Source organism: Mastigoproctus giganteus, chromosome 1 (genome assembly GCF_048544385.1).
Source record: "Mastigoproctus giganteus isolate SK-2022 chromosome 1, ASM4854438v1, whole genome shotgun sequence".
Classification (NCBI taxonomy): Eukaryota; Metazoa; Arthropoda; class Arachnida; order Uropygi; family Thelyphonidae; genus Mastigoproctus; species Mastigoproctus giganteus.
The window spans coordinates 267399082-267420621 of record NC_143575.1 but is presented as its reverse complement, the minus strand read 5'-3'; the positions used below and the strand labels follow the sequence as shown (position 1 = coordinate 267420621).

The 21540-nt window shown below is 36.6% G+C and overlaps 1 protein-coding gene across 1 annotated transcript in view; it reads left to right on the top strand.

Annotated features, from left to right (window-relative positions):
- The first annotated feature begins 480 nt into the window (after positions 1 to 480).
- LOC150091953 (serine/threonine-protein phosphatase 2A regulatory subunit B'' subunit beta-like) overlaps positions 481 to 21540 on the top strand; it is a 120096-nt gene continuing 99036 nt past the window's right edge. The window contains exon 1 of the mRNA XM_090377535.1: positions 481 to 783. Coding sequence (XP_090233661.1) covers positions 655 to 783 — 129 coding nt within the window. The 5' untranslated portion in view covers positions 481 to 654. The remainder of the gene's footprint in view (positions 784 to 21540) is intronic.

Genomic DNA, 21540 nt, shown 5'->3' with positions numbered 1-21540 from the left:
AGAAAGTGTGTATTCAAGTGGAAATTTAAATTGAAAGCAAATAAGTACACACATTAATAATGGAATTGCTGAAATGTATCAAACGTTCTGGTAATCCAACCCACGTGTAATTGATAGCTGGTAGTACACAAATACGACTTGTTTTTGTAAAAAAAAAAAAAAAAAAAAAAAATCTTTATAAACAGCTCCGTATGCAAACATGGGTTCCCCGCTTCTAAAGACGAATAAATAAACCCTCAGGAATTATTTTCGAAATCTACCAACGACATTAAATAAAAAAATTTAATGGAAACGTTGGCAGCACACTGAAGCGTAATTATTGAGCGATGCCAATAAGGATGTCTAGTTCTTCAGAATCCATCTTCATCATGCTCTGCGGATGCATACATTGTTGATGCTGCTGTCACCATAGTTGCTCTTGAAGTAATGCACGCTGTTGCCATGGAAACCGTAGTAGAGTAGAAGGTCAGCCAACATAGCGGTAGTAGTCGTAGTAGATAGTACCTATACCGCAAGCATTTCCAAACCGGCAGGGATGCAACGTCTTACGGGGATCTTGAATTCCCGCTGTTACAGCGCTGAAGAACGGCAAATTGACTCGGCGCTGAGGACTACCGTCGGCCGACCACTAGAAAAGCGCGTGGGATCTATGTGATGACATTATTTTGTCGAGCCGTTGTGGTAGCGGCTAGCCTGTGCATTCATTTTACCACTGTGCTGCTCTGGTCTCTGGCTGCTTGTGTGCGGCTTCCTCACCTTGGCCGGCACTTCGAAAAGTATAAGGTGAGCAGCCGAAATTGGCCTGCCTTTTCTTTCATGGACTTTTAATGATGTTTGTTTTCTAGGGTTCGGTATGTTGTTTACCAAATGCAGCTCTCTGCACAATGGAGTTTACATCATCAAGAGACCACTTCATTGGTCTGGCTTCTAAATTGAATTTATTTTTCCATTCAAACTGACTTACGTTTATTATACATATTAATCAACAACCTCCTTTCATTTCTGAGTAATTTAACTAAAAATTATTTTTTTTTTCTCGTAATATTCACAATTATAATTACAGAATCGTGTGCGATATGGATGGCTTGATTTCTCCTCCTTTAACAAGGTCAAGGTTATAGGAATATGATAATGTCGCTCGAGAGAGATTTCTCAAAACGTGCCTTTAGTGAATTCGTTTTTTTATTATTATTATTTTGAATTGTGCATATAAAATTAATATTATTTATTCAGAACAGGAAATTAATAAATCCGTTTATTTCTCTTTCAGTGACAAATATGGTCATTTAAAATTTCGGTGTTATTTACATAATAACGTGTGGATATATGAATTTTTTTTTTAATTGTTTGATAATTGATTCCATAATGTCTTTTTGGCACTTAGGAACAAAAGAAAATCGTCATTAAACAAGGATTAATTATTAAATGTCACAGTTGAAACAAATTTTTATTTACACTGGAAAAATATCCACTTTAGTTCTGATTCGAGCGGTTTTAGATCGTGGCAGAAACATGGCGTATCTTGGAGGATTGTTATTATTTGTGGAACTATATTATTTATTTATTTATCTGTTGCTTTAATTGCAAAAGATGAAATGCTTCTGGCTAAAGTAAATGTTATCATATGAGGAAAAAATAAATAAATTTTATTTCCTTGTTTTCTTTCATGTTATTCATTTTTACATAAAGCTATTTCAGGTTATTTTTTAAAAAATTAAGTGGTTTCAAATGTTTTTTGGATTACTGAGGTATTGTCAGCCTTTACAGTTTCATAGCCCATAAAAAATCAGACCATCTTTATTTATAAATAAAAAAATGGTGTAAAACGTTTTATTAAAATTTTCAGTAAAGTTTTGTAATTCTAATAAATATTAATACATATTGATTGTTAGGAGATTGTGCATTCTTGCATAGTGGTCAGATATACCAAAATGTTTTGTTAATGCCTTTAAATAATGCTACACCACCATAAATCATGGGCACCCTATTCAGCCCACAAGTTTCCTCGAACCCTTCTAAGTTTGTCACTCCTATCTTAGGATGTGTTCAGGTGAAATTTGTAAATTGTTGCTGCCTACTGTTGTGGTGTAGGCAGCTGCGCCTCTTCTTTTCCCTTACTTAGATTTTTGAACTGTTTATTTATTTATTTATTTTGTTAGGTTATTTTCTGTTTTAGTTTGTAAATGAGTTTTTCAGTCTTTGGTTGTATTTGTTTATTTATATATTTTTAATATTGAGTTTTCTCCCCGAGAGTTACTGTTGATAGTTCCTCAATAATTCCTTTGAGAATTACCATCGATTTTCTCCCAATGAGAGTTATCATTGATTATTCTTAGAGGGCTAGTTTAATAATATTTTTTCCACACATTTATGCTTATCAGTATATTAAAACTCATAGTTCCTTTTTATGTGGAAGATATGTACTACCAGAATGAGAATTATAAAGTCTAGAAATAAGAATTTATTCATGAGAGTAGAGGAGAAAATGTGAAAAAAAAGATGTTTTTAAAATAAATCTTAAAAACAATAAGGCTAAGAATGGTTTGAGAAAGGAGCAAAGGAAATTGATATTTAAGTTGTGATCTGAGATATCTTAAGGCAGATGTCTGCATCTCTTTTATTGCAAATAGTTTCTCAATTTCCAGATTCCTTTTCTTTTGTATTTGATTTAAATTTATTACATTCCCATGCTCTGACATACAACATGAGATTAAGCAGAATGGAGACCACTTGTCCAAATAGTCACCAGGAGATGGAACCAACTTAATGGATATAATAACAACATTTCAGTTTTTTGTATTTTTATCAAATTTATTTAGCACATTTTGAGGTCATTTTTTTTATTATTATTACTGTTAGCCATGTGGTGCAAGAAAGCCTGCGTCTTATGCTGAACCAGCCAAAAAAAAAAAAAAAATTCTCGATTTACTCTCTGAGAGAGAGAGAGAGAGAGAGAAAGAAAGAAAAAAAGTAAAGGAGTCGCCAAGAAAGAGAAGAATGATTATTTGATCCCTATATACATATATACATATATATACTTTAATGTATAGAAGATAAATAATAGCTGCTGAGAAAAGAAAAGGAAAAGGAAAGATGAGAGTAGGTAGATAGTATAACTACTAAAAAAGGTGAAAAAAAAAAATTTTAAACACTATATAGAAATAAATAACTAAATAAATACTTATATACAAAAAATAAAACAAACAAAAAATTACAAAAAATAAAAAATGCAAAGTAATACTTATATACAAAATTATATTGTCACACATCGCACAATCCTGGCATCTCCTCAAGTGTCAACCACCAGAATTGCATGACAAAACGACAATATAGTGTGTTCTTTTTCTAACATGAAGTACGTGCCATGAAAAATAAAATTAAGGGAAAGAGATGAGGGAAATTTTTTTTAGACACATCCAAAATAAAAATATATGTGAAAATAAGGGTATAAGGGAGGATATATATAGAAAACTGGCATGTAATTTATTATTGATATGACAGAGGGACAAAACCAAAATAGATCGAAAGAAAACATATACAGCTGAGGAACTAAATAAAAACAAAGAACTATAAGTGTAGGATAGATTCCAGAGTAGCAAGTAGCCAGTGGCAGATATTTTTCTTTAGATATATTTTGGTTTTGTTTCTCTGTTGTGTCAACCATGCATTACATGCCCGATTTCTATATATCTTCCCATATACCCTTATTTTAACATATATTTTTACTTTGGATGTTTCTAAAGATTTTTTCCCCTCCTCTCATGGGCTAAGAAGTGGCAACTGAAGGTTAACCTTGACAAATGCAAAGTACTGCATATGGGTAGAAGTAACCCCAGAGAAACGTACCAACTGTGTGGTACTACACTTAAGGTGGTAGAAAATGAAAAAGACCTGGGAGTAATTGTGCAGTCAGATATGAAGTTTTCTGAGCAATGCAGACAGGTTGCCAGGGCAGGTCATTGGGTTTTGTCAATGATATATAAGAATTTTGCTAGCAGGGAAAAGGAGGTGATTGTCCCTCTGTATAAGGCAATGGTCAGGCCACGCCTTGAGTACTGTGTACAGGTCTGGAGGCCTCATTTTAGAAAGGATGTAGATTTGCTTGAGCATGTACAGAGAAGGGGCAAAAAGATTGGTGAGGGCAATGAAGGGATCTTCTTACCAAGAGAGGCTTAAGTTCTGCAAATTACAGTGACTGGAGACTAGGCACCTGCGCGGTGATCTGATTGAGGTGTATAAGGCCTTGAATGGGTTGAGAAAGCTGAATTCTGATGGGATCCTTCCACTTGTTCAGATTACGAACCTAAGGGGGCATAAATTCAAATTAAGAAAGGACAGATGTAGAATAGTTGTGCGGAAATTTGCCTTTAGCCAGCAGGTGGTTAATTGCTGGAACAAACTTCCATCTGTCGTTGTGGAAGTTGATAGGTTGAATAAATTTAAGGAGGAACTGGACAGGCATTTGGAGGGAATGGTGTGTGTGTGTTTTTTTTTTTTTTTTTTTGGCTGATGCTGCATAAGCTCATACACTTGCTTTCTTGCATCACATGCCACTACTAGTACTCTCTTTCCCTTAATTTTGTTTATTAATTTTACTTTGCCATGGCATGTACTTTATGTTAGAAACAGAGGACACTGTATTGTTGTGCAATTCTGGTGGTTGACACTTGAGGAGATGCCAAGATTGTGTGATGTGCGACAGTATAATTTTGTACATAAGTATTTATTTATTTCTATAAAATGTTGATTTTTTTTTTTTTTTTTACTTTTTTAGTTGCTATACTATGTTCTCGCATCTTTCCTTTTTTTTTCTTCTTTTCTCTTCTTAGCAGCTATTATTTATCTATACGGCGCCTCCGTAGCCAGGTGGGCAGGAGCAGCAGTGCGTAGCACATGCTTCTTGATTAGACTGGGGTTCGAGCCTGTAACCACCAAATACGGAGGATGCGGAAAGGTCAGGGAATGACCACCACATATCCCCGGAGCAATATGGCCTTAGTTGTTAATGCTCCTAAAAACCAAATAACAAACAAACAACTATTTATCTATACACTGATAGTATATAACAGAGCTATGATGCTCAATACATTCTACGTTGATATCAATATTTGTAGAAGAATAAGAGAAAATTACCTCAATGTGATGTGTAGAACACTTCTTTATGATACTCTCCAGAAGTTAAAACGAATAAAAGATTAATGCAAAATGATTACAGTAAAAAAATCAATTGAAAACAATTCAAAAATATTTCTTGACTGAATGTTTAAGACTATGAAAGAGGTTGTTTATGCGTGGATATGGCACTTTCATCATTTCTACTACCCAGGTAGTATGAATGCATCGTTTATTCATATCTCATATCATCAACACATTCACGATTTTGGAGGCGCCTCCGTAGCCAGGTGGGAAGGAGCAGCAGTGCGTAGCACACGCTTCTTGATTAGACCGGGGGTTCGAGCCCGTCACCACCAAATACGGAGAATGCGGAAAGGTCAGGGAATGACCATCGCATATCCCGGAGCAATATGGCCTTAGTTGCTAATGCTCCTAAAAAACAAATAACAAAACATTCACGATTTGCCTAGGTATTGCACTACTTCGAATAAGTAATGCTTCTCTGGTAGAGAAGACTACTGTTACTTATTCTCAGATGGGTACCACTCAGATGGCACCGTTTTGAAGCTAGTTGTATATGTGTGGGATAATAACTCTACTATCCACTTGCCTTTTAGATTTAGAAAAGCAAAAAAGTAGAGGGAAAGTTATAGTAGGAGAGGAAGAAAAAAAGAAACAGTGTAGAAGAATGAAAGGGACTAACTCCTTAAACTCACACCACTCAAAAACTCATAGACTCCTTGAATAGGCAACGCTGCCCCCAGTGGGTAAGACTGTTGTTACCTATTCTCGGAAACTCCCCCCCGACTGCACCGTTTTGAAGCTAGTTGGCTTCATCATTGGTGGACGGGCAGGTACCCTGTTGTAATATTGACAACCCAGTTGTGAAGTATAACTCCACAATACAAGAGATGCTTGATGGTGTGCATGGTTTAATCAAAAAATATTTCTTGACTAAATATCTAAGAGTATGAAAGCGGTTGTTTATGCATGGGTATGGCACTTCTGTCATTTCTACTACCCAGGTAGTATCAATGCGTTTATTCATATCTCATATTGTGAACACATTCACAACGAATTGCCTAGGTATTGCACTACTTCAAATAAGTAATGCTTCTCTAGTAGAGAAGGCTACTGTTACTTATTCTCAGATGGGCATCACCACCCAGACACCACCATTCTTGTATTGTGGAATTATACTTCACAACTGGGTTTTCACTATTGCAACAGGGTACCTGCCCGCTCACCGATGATGAAGCCAACTAGCTTCGAAACGGTGCCATCTTGGGTGGTAGTGCCTATCTGAGAATAAGTAACTGTAGTCCTCTCTACCAGAGAAGCATTGCTTATTCGAAGTAGTGCAATACTTAGGCAACTTGTTGTAGGTGTTCACAATATGAGATATGAATAAATGATGCATTCAAGATGTTAAAAAAAACCCTCTTTCAAATGAAACTACTTAGAATTCAAGATTCAGCAAACTACACAAGGAATGTATAATATCTGTCCTAAGAAAATTTTCCAGGTTTATCATGGTCTGACACGGCTCCGCACTGGTTAATTAAAATATTTATTAATACAATGGTAAGCATTGAGTACTGTATGCTACCAAAAAATGCATTTCCAGATGTAGCGACCACCTGTCATTCGGAGAGTCCCATCACATACATACTCTTTTCCTATAAGATGCAAAAATTATCTTATTCCAGCTGTCACACCCCTTCCGTTCTACCTGGGTAGTAGAAATGATGGAAGTGCCATACCCATGCATAAACAGCCTCTTTCAATTCAAAAATTAATTAAAAATTCAAAAAACAATTAAATTAAATTAATTTTAAAAAGTTTTAACGTAAATTTTGAATTCTTTTCAATTGATTTTTTACTGTAATAATTTTGCATTAGTCTTTTATTCACTTTAATTTCTGGAGAGTATCATATGGAAGTGTTCAACGTATCATACTGGAGTAAATTTCTCTTATTCTTCTACAAATTATCTATACATTATGCAATTACGGTCATTGGGTGCTTTCTGTCTATCAGTGGCCCTTGCTTATAAAAATTTTTCCACCTTTTTCCCCCACTCTTTCTTCCCTTTTCTCTTCATATAATTTTTAATAGTTGTTTACTTTAATATACATTGTGTGTGTAATTATTATTTTAAATCTCTTTTGCACTCTGAATGGCCCCAACTATTTACTCAAAGTGCACCAGCTGATGTGACATGCCAGTTCATTATGATCTTTTTTACTGTTTATTATGTTTGTACAAGTGTGTTTTTGAATTGATTTTCATTTGCAGAGACTGATAAACCATGAATAACTTGGAGGAAATTCTAGTGTCCCTCCTTGAGATCAGCTAACTACAGCATTGGTTTCTGAAGTGGCCTTTAAGAATTTCTTAGATTTCTAACAGGATTTAAACACAGGTCTCTTCAGAAACCACCTTGATGTTAGTCATTTCCCTACAATTGGCTGTTATGTATTGGTTGCTACCACTCAAGATGAATAAGCAGTTTGAAATTTTAGGTGTTAATTTGTATGCATATTAATGGCTGCATTAGCTCGATATTTTTAAAGATTAATGTAAGGCAGCCATTCATTTATTAATAATAATCACTTCATAATTTATAGCTATAAAAACATCTGGGAAAGTCAGACTGCAAACTGATGCTTTAGCAGCAATGTCATTTCTAAGTAATCTTTATAAACATAAAATATTTTAGATTAACTTTTAGTTATATTGCTAATATATTAATACTGAAATAATTCGTAAACTAATAAAATTTTATTAATTGCTTTATTCACAAAAATTTTGTACAAGAAAGGAGTAGTAGTGAGAATAAAAAGGTTGTTACCCTGCTGTTGCTTCTGCTGACTTTGAGTTAGATAAACTTGGATATCTTACTGAAGCAGATTCTGATATTTTTAGTTCAGAGACCTCCTGGTTCAGTTGCTATGTGCTGAAAGTTGTTTTCTTTTGGTTTAACTACTTTGTTTCTCTCTCTCTCTCTCTCTCTCTCTCTCTCTCTCTCTCTCTCTCTCTCTCTCTCTCTCTCTCTCTCTCTCTCACTCACTCAGGAAGAGAACATGGGGTAATTTTGGATTTGTTTGTAAGCAAATGGACATCAAGCATAAACTATATTTTGATTTATTTAGGATAATTCTTGAGCAAAAGCTATCAGGCTAATTATGGAATTGCATTTGGTATTTTAAATTATTTTATAAGTTTGTGAAATCTTTCATTACTTGAAAAACAACCCTTAAAGCCATTTGAAGCAACATCAGTAATGCATAAACTTTTATTAAATGACAGATTAACAGTTTTAATTGCAAACTTAGGTGCTATATGGTTTTAAAACAGTTAACTTTCTTCCTTCACATGTTTTTTATATAAAGATGCAAATATTTCTTTCACTGACTACATGTGACCACAGGTTATAAATATTTTAATGATTGCCATTTATTTGCTATCCTAATTAAATAAAAGGGGCTGTTAAAAAATATAATGCCAGATGTATGTAATCAGTATTATTTTTGAATGGAAATCCTTAATATAGTTACAGCTATTACCCATCTGAATAAATAGTTCAGCTATTCATTCACCCAAAATATGAGTGACCATAGATAATTAAACCTTTTAGTCTTGAAGGCCTGCTTTAGTTTAATATAATTTAATATAGAGAAATTTGTGAATGAAAAGTTGCTCCCCTCACCCACTTACTGCTGATGTGAAAATGTACCAAATTAGGCAATATGCTTGGATGACTTAGATGAGATGGAAGTCTTGTTACTTTTTGTGAGTCTTCATTGCAAAACAGTGGCCACTGTCTCTTTCCACCTGTTTCGAAAGTTCTGTTTGTAATCATATCAGTATTGTTTTTAGATGCTTTGGTAAATCCCCTACCTTTGCCATAATATACTAGTTTATATATCCTGAAGCTCCTCAGTTAAAAGTCAGTTGGCTGAAAAACCTGTTTTACAGTTATTGGTGGTGAGCACATTTATACTTGGCTAATTTGATAGTTATAAACAGCTTATATGTAGTGTCATTTCTATAGTGTCTCAGTTTGTCTTCCATTTGAATGCAGTAATTGTATGCAGAATTATATGCTCTTAAATTAGCTCTTGAAAACTTAAACTGTGCACCTAATTCAAAATATGTGGAAATAAGTGGAATTAATGTCTTTAAAAATGGTTCCTCGAACAAGCAACTTATAATGAATCAAATTAGATTGCAGTTATAAATATAGCATATCTATAAATGATAAATTCATGTGGATTAAACATGATCCACAATTTTGGACATCCAGTTCCTGCTCAAACCAGAAAAAAGCAGTTATCCTTGCTAGGGTTGATTATTGAACATTCTTATTTTATACATCTCCTCCTCCCTTAGGCGCCTCCGTAGCCAGGTGGGAAGGAGCAGCAGTGCGTAGCACACGCTTCTTGATTAGACCGGGGTTCGAGCCCGTCACCACCAAATACGAAGGACGTGGAAAGGTCAGGGAATGACCACCGCATATCCCGGAGCAATATGGCCTTAGTTGCTAATGCTCCTAAAAACCAAATAACAACATCTCCTCCTGCTAACTACAAATCCAATGTTCCCACTATATTTCAACCCTCACAGTTTAGCGTGTGCTTAAACCTATTTTATCAGCAAGATAAAATGTACCTTTCTTATCTCTTTCAAATATATGAGAACCATTGACAATGTAGCTTACCCTAATGAATTCTAAAAAAGAATTTACTTATTTATTTTTGATATATATATTAAATATTGTACCTGATAGGATACATTAACAGGTACAGTATGGTTCATAACTGCCTCTATGCCATACCACAGCAACAGTATATTTAAAATTTTAGTATATAGGATATTTTTAAAAAGACTTAATTGTATTATAATTTATACTTTATTGGATATATTGATTGTGGTATTTTTATAATTTTGATTTAATTTTATATAGCAGTAAATATAGTTTCCACTAAAAGTGACATACATAGCATGACTGAAGATGTAATTCAAGAGATTGGGAATTGCCACTGGCGATTCAGCTCTGAGTCATAAGCACTTAATATTGACTAAGTAGAAGCTTGTACTGTGGAGCATATAAAGCTATTCTCTGTTAGAGAGTTAGATTAACAGAAATGCATCACACACTACTAGTGATGCATTTATGTGTGCTTGACATAAGGAGTACACTGATCTTAAGTAAAAACTTGGTATACTGTTTAATGAGATTGAGTTTCTGAAAATGTGAGTAAATGCCCTCGAAAATGATAAACCTGGAGGCTTGCCAGTTATTTAATTGTCCAGCACTATGCCAGATAATGCTCTCCCAAAAGTTCAGATTCAAACAGGTCATTGGGCACTAAATAAATAAATAAATAAATTTTCTGTTTATACTCGGGCATGACAACCAAGTCAGTAGAGTTTACAATAAATCGTCAATACAAATATTTATCGTATTTAGTAGTCACGGGCTTGAACCCGGCCCACTCAAGGAACGCGTACTATGCACTCTCGCTCCTTACCACTGGGCTACGTCAGGCCTAACTGCTTTGGTTTCAGGTGAGGTCACCTTAGTGAGGTATTCGGTTTCCAGGAAAATTGGGAAATATTTTCTGTAATAAAGATTGATTTTATCAATCACCTATTAGTTTTCAGTGCAACTGTTATTTGCCCCATGTGGGAAATAATGGCATTAACCATAAAAAGGAACTGAGGACTTGGTCAAAATATTATCTTCTGCTATTTTTCCCAGATATGACAGAAGGGATTTTATGATGAGATCCTGGCTGATTTCCTCTAAATTTAAGAGGCTCTGCAAGGCCTATGTGTGTAAATATTTCTCAGCATGGCCTGCTCTTGTTAGTAGAAAGAATTTGTTTAGTAAAGAAAGAATTTGTTGCTATTTATTAAAAGGAACTAAATATGCCACAAAACCACAAACTATTTTGGTTATATTTAATGGCATGGTGGATTGTGCTACCTGAATACCAAGATACCCCAACAATCAATATATATATATATATATATATATATATATATATATATATATATATATATATATATTCCAAATATACTAGTGTTAAATTGTAAGATATATATATATATATATAAAAATTATTAAGTGTTACTATTATATAAAAATAAAAACAAAATGTTACATATAGAATATAGATATAGATTATTTATCTAATATTTGATATATTTTTATGTAACTTTGCATATTTTTCATGTAAGCTGGAGGTACGGTTGGATAATGGTTACATCAATTTTCAAACGATGAGGTACTTGCATTACGTTAACTTATATAAATTGGACATATATATATATATATATATATATAAAACCATAAAATTAAGAAAGTAACTAAAGCAGCAGTTGCCCTCAGCAATGCAAAGATATGACTCCCACCCAAGGAGATATATCCTCTCACCCACAAAAGGAAAAGTGCTTCTTCCATAATAAATTAAATTAAATAAAGAGGGGGAGAACTCACAAGTACACCTTTTCAGGGAAACATCATCCTTGTGAACTCCAAAAGTTGTTGACCACTGTCCAGTCATAGGTCAGTGGATGCCCCTATGTGACATGAACAAATGAATAGGAATGAATAAACCAAACTTTAATGCTAGTCTCAGAGTTGTTTGTCTTTAAAGTAAAGATGAAAGTCATTTAAAAAAAAAAAAAAAAACTTGCTTATGCTTAAATAATTATGAGGGATATATCAGGATAATAAACAGCCTTGACTTCTAAATTTAATCCCTGTGTTTAGTAATGCCAGAAGTGGTGTAACCAAAATGAAACAAACATAAGCTTCTTGTCAGTTCAACAAACACATATTGTATGGTCTAACTGAAATGATACGGCAGCCCCCATGGCAGAATGCGCTGGTCCCAAAGGAACTAGTAGTTTTTGATGACTCTATTGTCAGGGGAAACGGGAAACATGCTTTGTAAAAAGAATAGGTGGAACAGGACCAGGGTATGTCTGCCAGGGGCAAAGGTTGATGACGTTGTAGAGCGGATATCATCTTTTAAGGGCACAAAAGATGATATAGTTGTACACGTTGGCACTAATAATATTAAGAGTAGGAGACCGGCGGAATTACTTAACAAGTACAGGTCACTGTTGAAAAAAAGGGTTGAATTTGAAAGTGTCTGCAATTCGGCCCTGGAAAGATTGTGCAAGGCTTGAGGGGTAGAATTTTTTTCAGCCTGGTTTGTACTGTTTGCTGATGCTATCGAGGCAGTGTTAGGTGGGTTGGAAAACTGCTAGATAGGGGGGATACAAGGACTAATAGATTAACAGTAGCCACTGGCAGAGGTGAAAGTGATTCTTGCACTGCTATTGGAATGAGCAGCAGCCTGGAAAATAAGATGCAGGATATTTCAGAGACTGCTGGGAATCATTGGGGTACAAGTAAACACATGGGTTGTGTTAGGATAGCTAAGAAAAAGAACAGGTGCATGTATACTTGCATGTACACCAATGCTAGGAGTTTAGTAAATAAATTTGATGAATTTGAGGTATTGCTCAAAACATCAAAGGCAGATATTGTTGGGATTTCAGAGACGTGGTGTTACACAGATATAAGGAATGCAGAACTGGAATTTGGGGAGTACAATGTCTACAGAAAGGATAGACAGGATAGGAAGGGAGGAGGGGTTATGCTATTAGTTAAGAACTAATGACACATATGGCAGAGAAGAAAAATGCATGGGATACATATAAATTAACACTTGACACAGAAGCCAATGATAGATACAAGTTATCTGTAACCAAGTTACAAAGGAGGTTAGGCAGGTGAAGGCAGATTACGAGAAATCTTTGGCAAGGGATGCAAAGAAAAACAGCAAAGAGTTCTTTACTTATGTAAACTCTAGAAGGAAAGGGATGAATCAGATTGGTCCACTTGATATCGACGAGTCAACTGTTGATGATCCTGCTCAGGTAGCTAACAAACTAAATGAATATTTTGCATCGACATTCACACATGAGGATTTATTCAGTGAGGGGAATGCCAGAGGTGTATTCAACTCTGGCAGTAAGCTAGAGAATCTTGTAATAACTGAGAGTAAAGTGGAGGAGAAATTGTTGAAGATAAACACAAGAAAGGCACCTGGGGTGGATGGGATCTATCCAGTTATATTAAAGGAGGCAGCAAAGGAAGTAAGCAAACCCTTAGCCATAATTATGAGAGCTTCCTTGGACTCAGGGGAGGTACCCATGGACTGGAGATATGCAAATGTGACCCCAATTCACAAAGGAGGATCAAAGGCTGACAGAAGTAATTATAGACCTGTGAGTTTAACTTCTGTTCCCGGAAAATTAATGGAGGCACTGGTTAAAGAAGCACTGCAGGATCATCTAGACAAGACTTCAGTTATAGCTCGGACACAGCATGGTTTTGTTAAGGGGAAGTCTTGCCTGACCAATTTCATTGGATACTATGATCCAGTCACCAAAGAACTGGATGCAGGGAATAACTTTGATATTATATACTTGGATCTTAGAAAGGCTTTTGATACTGTTGCACATGGAAGACTGCTGCACAAATTGGAGCAGTGTGGCATTGGAGGCAGATTGCTGCTATGGATAAAGGGGTGGTTGAGGGGCAGAAGACAGAGATTGGTGGTAATCAATGGACACTGCTCATCGTGGACTAATGTTATTAGTGGAGTCCCTCAGGGTTCAGTATTGGGTCCATTATTGTTTTCTGTATTTATAAATGATATTGATGATGGTATATCAAGCTTAATGTCCAAGTTTGCAGACGATACGAAGATTGGCAGGGTTATCAAGGACACTACTGACACTATGCTGCTGCAACAGGATCTGGAAAGGTTGAGCAGATGGGCTGAGAGGTGGCAAATGAAGTTTAACATTGACAAATGTAAAGTATTACATATGGGAAACAGCAACCCCAGAGCAACGTATCAACTCTGTGGTACTACACTGACAGTGGTAGAGAATGAAAGGGACCTGGGGGTGATTGTGCAGGCAGATATGAAGTTCTCTGAACAGTGCAGACAGGCTGCAAGAGTAGCTCATGGTGTATTGTCAATGATATATAGGAGTTTTTCTAGCAGGAATAGGGAGATGATTATTCCCTTGTATAAGGCAATGGTCAGGCCATACCTAGAGTACTGTATTCAGGCCTGGAGGCCTCATTTCAAGAAGGATGTAGAGCTGCTGGAACGAGCACAGAGAAGGGCAACAAGATTAGTGAATGGAACAAAGGGGTGTTCTTACAAAGAAAGGCTTAAGTTTTGCAAATTACAGTGTCTGGAGACTAGGCACCAGCGAGGTGATCTGATAGAGGTGTATAAAGCCTTGAATGGTTTGAGCATGCTCAATGCTGATGGGATTCTTCCTCTTGCTCAGAATAATCACCTGAGAGGGCATAAATTCAAATTGAGGAAAGACAGATGTAGGATAGACGTGCGGAAATTTGCCTTTAACCAGCAGGTGGTTTGTTGGTGGAACAGTCTTCCATCCCTTGTCGTGGAAGTTGATAGCCTAAATAAGTTTAAGGCTCAGCTGGACAGGTATTTCGAACGAACAGAGGGGTGAAGTGAAGTGGTTATTTTTTATTTATTTATTTTATTTTTTTATTTTTTATTTATTTATTTTTTTTTTTGGCTGATGCTGCATAAGCTTGCTTTCTTGCATCAAATGCCTCTACTAATGCTAATGCTAATACCACCACGGGATAAAAAATTCCATTGTGGTAAATACCACATGTAAATAAAAACATGGTGGGGGGGGGAGGAGGATTAAATGACAATTTGGATGTGTTGCAGGCCAAATGACTAAGGTATATGGCAAAAATCTGGCAATTTGCATGTACAAGTGAATGTAACCACCTCCTTTGGTGGGGGGGCTTTAATTTAGCTCTTAATGACTGGAAACCATGGGTAGATAATACGCAAAGTGGAATTTTATTTTCAAAGTAACTGGATAAGTGTTATTTATTCCAGCCTGCCAGAGAGGAAAAAAGGGACTCAAATGGCCTTAATCTTGTTTTCATTGAGAATCCAGGCAATCACAGCAAGTGCCTCACAAAAACAAGATTTTAAAATATATCTATATATATATAATTAAAATACCACAAAATAAGTGAACAAAACATGATTTTTCAACATTTCATTATTAAAAAAAAAATGTAATATTTATTTATGGGATGATAGGGAAGATACTACATTTATCTGGGCATGGGAATTTCTAGTTATGGTTCTGCAGGTAGTATCAGCCATCAACTTCCATATAACTGTGTAGGAACAAAGTGAATTGCAAGTACAATGTCATGAAACAGGTAATGCCCAAAGAAATCCCTGTGGTCAGGAAAAGGATGCTTGTTATTGACTGTTGTTGCAGGCCAAATGACTCTGAGGCATATGATAAAATTCTGTTTAGGCAGTTTGCACTAGTTTCAATGGGGGGTATGACTTAGTGAATTGTTCTCTCATATAGTTCTCTCCAACTTCATGAGTTGGAGAGAACAATATGTTAATCAACGACATGTATGCAGTTATGCGAGCTGTTTCAAGACTTTATTCTGATAGTCACAAAAACATTCATTCTAGTGCAGAAGTACCATGAAAGAAAGATAGTAAAAAAAAAAAAAAAAAGCATGGGATAGCTATTGGCTCTAAGAGACTGTTTTAGCATTACCATTAGTTGAGGCATATGATGCAAGGTAACAAGCTTATAGAGCATCAGCCAAAAAAAACCCTTCCCATTTCATCCATCTGGTCATTCCAAATGTTTGTCTAGTTCAGCCTTAAATTTATTTCAGCTATCAACTTCCACAACAACAGATGTAAGTCTGTTCCAGCAATCGACTACCTGAAGGCTAAAGGAAAACTTCTGCAAATCTATTCTGCAACTGTCTTTCCTCAGTTTGAATCTGTGCCCCCCCTCAGGTTCTTAATCTCAGCAAGTGGAAGTATCCCATCAGCATTGAGCCTACTCAAACCATTCAAGGTGTTGTACACCTCAATCAGATCACCCTGACTTGTCTCCAGATGCTGCAACTGACAGAATTTAGCCTCTCCTGGTAAAAGAACCCCTATGTTCCTCTCACCAATCTTGTTGCCATTCTCTGTACTCGTTCTAGCAACTGAACATCCTTCCTGAAATGAGGTCTCCAGACCTGTACACAATACTCAAAATGTAGCCTAACCATTGCCTTATATAAAGGTGTAATCACTTCCTTGTCTCTCCTCTGGCACCTCCATAGCCAGGTGGGAAGGAGCAGCAGTGCGTAGCACACGCTTCTTGATTACACCGGGGTTCAAGCCCGTCACCACCAAATACGGAGGATGCGGAAAGGTCAGGGAATGACCACCGCATATCCCAGAGCAATATGGCCTTAGTTGCTAATGCTCCTAAAAACCAAATAACAAACAAACAAACCTTGTCTCTCCTAGCAAAATTCCTATATATCATTGACAAAACTCCATGACCTGCTCTGGCAGCCCATCTGCACTGCTCAGAGAACTTCAAATCCGACTGCACAATTACCCCAGGTCTTTTTCATTCTCCACCTCCCTGAGTGTAGTACCACACAGTTGGTATGTTTCTCTTGGGTTACTGATACCCATATGCAGTACTTTGCATTTGTCAATATTAAACTTCAGTTGCCACTTCTCAGCCCATCTACCTAACTTTTCTAGATCCTGTTGCAGTAGCATACTGTCTTTACTGTCATTAACAACCCTGCCAACCTTTGTATCATCTGCAAACTTGAAGATTAACCTTCATCGATATCATTAATAAATACACAAAACAACAATGGGCCCAGCACCAAACCCTGGGGAACTTCACTAATAACATTAGTCCACGTAGAACAGTGTCCATTTATTACCACTCTCTGCTTTCTCCCACTCAACCATCCCTTTATACAATGCAGCAACTTGCCCTTAATGCCATACCTCTCCAATTTGTACAGCAGTCTTTCATGTGCAACAGTATCAAAAGCTTTCCTGAAATCCACATATATGATATCAAGATTATTTTTGCATCCAGTTCCTTTGTGACCAAATCGTAGTATCCAATCAGATTGGTCAGACAAGACTTCCCCTTAACAAACCCATGCTGTGTCTGAACTATTACTGCAGTCTTGTCTACGTGATCCTGCATCACTTCTTTAACCAGTGATTCGATTATTTTCCCTGGAATACAAGTTAAACTAACAGATCTATAGTTACTTGTGTCACCTTTTGAATCCCATTTGTGAATTGGTGATACATTTGCACCATCCAAGTCCATGGGGACCTTCCCTGAGTCCAAGGAAGCTCTCGTAATTATGGCTAAGGGCTTGCTTACTTCCTTTGCTGCCTCCTTTAATGTAAGTGGATGGATGCCGTCCACCCCAGGTGCCTTCTGTATGTTTAACTTCAACAGTTTCTCCACTTTGCTGTCAGTTATTACAGAAATCACTTAGCTCCCTGTTAGAGTTTGATAAACTTCTGGCATTCCTCTCATTGAGTAACTCCTCATGTGTGAATGTAGATGCAAAATACTCATTCAGTTTATCAGCTACCTGAGCATGATCATCAATAGTCAACCCATCTATGTTAAGTGGTCCAATCTGATTCATCCGTTTCCTTCTAGAGTTTACATAAGTAAAGAACTCTTTGCTGTTTTTCTTTGCATTCTTTGTCAAAGATTTCTCATAATCTGCCTTGCCTGCCTAACCTCCTTTGTGGCTTGATTACAGACTAGTTTATATCTGCCATTGCTTCTGTGTCACCTGATACTTTATATGCATCCCATACATTTTTCTTCTCCACCACGAGCCTCATTAATTCATCTGACATCCATTTAGGCCTAAACCTTGAACACTATTTCTTAGTTTGAATGAAAAGCCTAGTAGCCTCCAAAATTAAGTCCCTGAAGGTTTCCCATTTAGAATTCAACGTTGGTATCATCATCAGTTGATCCCACTGTACAGAATTCAAAAGCTGTCCGAGACCCCTGTAGTCACCTTTACAAAAGCAAAAGCCCTTCCCTTTAGCCTTGATGTTAGTTACATCTTTAAGTAATTCCCACATCAGTACATTGTGATCACTGTCACCCAGTGGATACTTTATCTGCAAATTCTTAATGCATGAATAATCACTGTTAATAATCAGATCAAGAATATTACCCCCCCTCCTTGTTGCCCCTCGAACATGTTGCTGTAGAAAACAATCCTCCAATAAATCAACAAAAGCCTTGCTAGCTTATATCTGGAAAGTTAAAATCCCCCATTACAAGATATTCTGATTTACTGGCCCACTCTATTTCTCTGCACAGTTGTTCATTGTACTCATCAGAGTCATTAGGCCTATAACACACTCCTACTCTCATTTTCCCTTTCCCAGTGTTTATATCACACCAAACTGACTCAACATTGCACTGTCCACACAAGTCACACATATCAACACAATGCACTTCTTTGGATTTTGTGTTCCTTAACTAGCAGCATAACCCCCACCTCCCTTCCTACTCTGTCTATCCTTTATGTACACATTGTACTCCCCAATTTCCAATTCTGCACTGTTTATATCTGTGTTACACCATGTCTCTGATATCCCAACAATATCTGCCTTTGATGCCTTGATCAGCACTTCAAATTCATCAAATTTATTTACTATACTTCTAGCATTGGTGAACAGGTGCAAGTGTACATGTTGCCTCCGTAGCCAGGTGGGCAGGAGCAGCTGTGTGTAGCACACACTTCCTGATTAGACCGGAGTTCGAGCCTGCGATTACCAAATACAGAGGATGCGGAAAGGTCAGGGAATGACCACCATATATCCCCGGAGCAATATGGCCTTAGTTGCTAATGCTCCTAAAAAAAACAAATAACAACAGCAAGTGTACATGCACCTGTTCTTACTCTTAGTTACCCTAACACAGCCCATATATTTATTTGTTCCATGATGATTCCCAGCAGCTCTTAACATCCCCAGCAACTTGCTCTCTAGGCTGCTGCTTGTTATTATAGAAGTGCAAGAATCGCTTTTGCCTCTGCCTGTGGCTACTGTTAATCTATTAGTCTGTGAAACCCCCCCCCCAAGCTAGCAGTTTTCTGACCTGCCTCGATAGCATCAGCAAATATTCTTGCACCCTTTCTATTAAAGTGTATCCTATCCCTGTAGGAGCAGTCTCTGCTGTTAGCAAGTTTTATATGATAATATAAGCATATTTGTAACAAAACCATCGATGGGCAAAAGATGAATTCAAAAAATTCCTGACAGTGTGTGTGTGTGAGAGAGAGAGAGAGAGAGAGAGAGAGAGAGAGAGAGAGAGAGAGAGAGAGAGAGAGAGAGAGAAAATCTAGATGAGTTCAACAGATGCTTCAGGGCAGCCTTTAAAATTGAGTTGGTTTCAACCAGGATGAAATGCTGAAAAGGAATCAGCTTACTATAAAATTTGTGATAAAACAATCTTTGAGAAGTGTCGGTGTCTGTCAGAAATGATGTTGAGGATGAGGGAGGGTAAGGACCCTCATTCAATTATACTTCTAGTTACAAGAAAAAGAGCAGCATGTAAATGTATCAGACCATTAGTAATGTTAGTGAGATCATCAGATTCCAGAATGATTCCTTAGGTTTGGAGAAGTGCTGTTGGTATCCCAATCCATAAGGGAGGACCCTAAAGAGGTGATGGGAAACTATAAATCAGTTAATATTATGGAGTCAGTGATTAAGAACATAGTACATATTAACAACCTTGATACATACGGAATCCTAAAGAAATACTGGCTAGGGTAAAGAAAGCCAACATGAGAACCAAGGCAAACTTTGGGAACTTACTGGACAAACTGGTTTGCCGCTACCACAGTTTCCCCCTGCATTCCCAGTAAACAGATGGTGCATGTTATCGGTAGTGGTAGTAGAAGTTGAAAACGATATATTGATTGACACGTAGGCATGACAGATGATGTAATGATTATTTTTTTCTCATTATTAAAAGCAGATTATTGGAGTTCATAAGTGTTTTCGCTATTAAACAAAACCATATTACTAATTCCTTTGTATGTTTTTTAGTTTAGGTGTCCTTGTTTTTTGTTATAGTCATAACCTCAATGTTAGGTTAGGAAATAATAGGAAAAGATTTCCTTATATTTCTTAACATAACCTAACTTTAAAGGTTATGTTAGGTTGTAGGCACCTACGAGGTGATCTAATTGAGCTGTATAAGGCCTTGAATGGATTGAGCAGGCTCATTGCTGGTGGGATTCTTCCTCTTGCTCAGATTACAAACCTGAGGGGGTGGGGGGGGGGGGTTAAACTGAAATCGAGGAAAGACAGTTGTCTAATAAATGTGTGTAAATTGACCTTTAGTCAGTGGATAGTTGATTACCGGAACAAACTTCCACCTGTCATTGTGGAAGTTGATAGCTTAAATAAATTCAAGGAAGAAGTAGTCAAACATTTGGAGCAAATGGTGGCAAAATGGGAAGGGATTTTTTTTTTTTTGGCTGATGCTGTATAAGCTTGCTTTCTTGCATCATATGCCTCTACTAATTCTAATGCTAAAATACCAAAACATTAGTTTGTGGAAGACTAGCCTTACTTAAAATTTTCACAATTACTATTACAAGGGCATAAAACACTTGAATCAAAAAAAAAAAAAAAAAAAAAATGATAACTAGGTTTTAGTAAATCTTTTTATATAGTTCTTTCATATAGGTTTATTTATAAACTGGAAAAAATTGGGATTAAAGGGAAGATGCTTAAATGAGTAAAGGACTGGTCATAAAACGGTATCCTTCAACTACCATGGTCCATTGCTGGAGCTCCCTCAAATATTTCCTAATAGCTAATTAGGGAGTGGTGGTCTCAGGTAGGAACTGAAGCAGCTATAGCCCCTTCCTCCCCCCCCCACTTTTTACCATTACATAGTGATTAAAACTCAATGATTCCCCAGAATAATGCTTTAGCCTCCCCCCCCCCCTTAGAAAATTGTGGCACTGCCACTGAGTACAGGAGAAGTAGTGAGAGTTTACTGATCTGATGGTTGGAAGGGTGGCTAATGACCTGAAACAGGTCATTAGCCACCCTTCCAACCATCTTAATCCACTTTGTGGATTAAGAAAAGAATAAGGGATTGAGTTGTTTTAGCATAGGTAGAAAGTCCTGTGTGTGTGGGTTTTTTTTTTTTTTTTTGCACCATTTGGCTGATCTGATAATTAATGCTCATATGCTATTTATTCATGATCTTTGTTGTGTTATTACGACTGTAAAATTTATCATTGTTCTTCAATCACGGCTATGGTTAGCTGTGATTGAAGACTTCTTTAAGATTTTCTCCATTTTTTAATTTAAGTTTTTTTCAAATGTATTGAGTGATGAATATTGTACTCTCGCAGAAGACTCATGTTATTAACATAAACTTTTTAATCAAAGCTGATGGTGA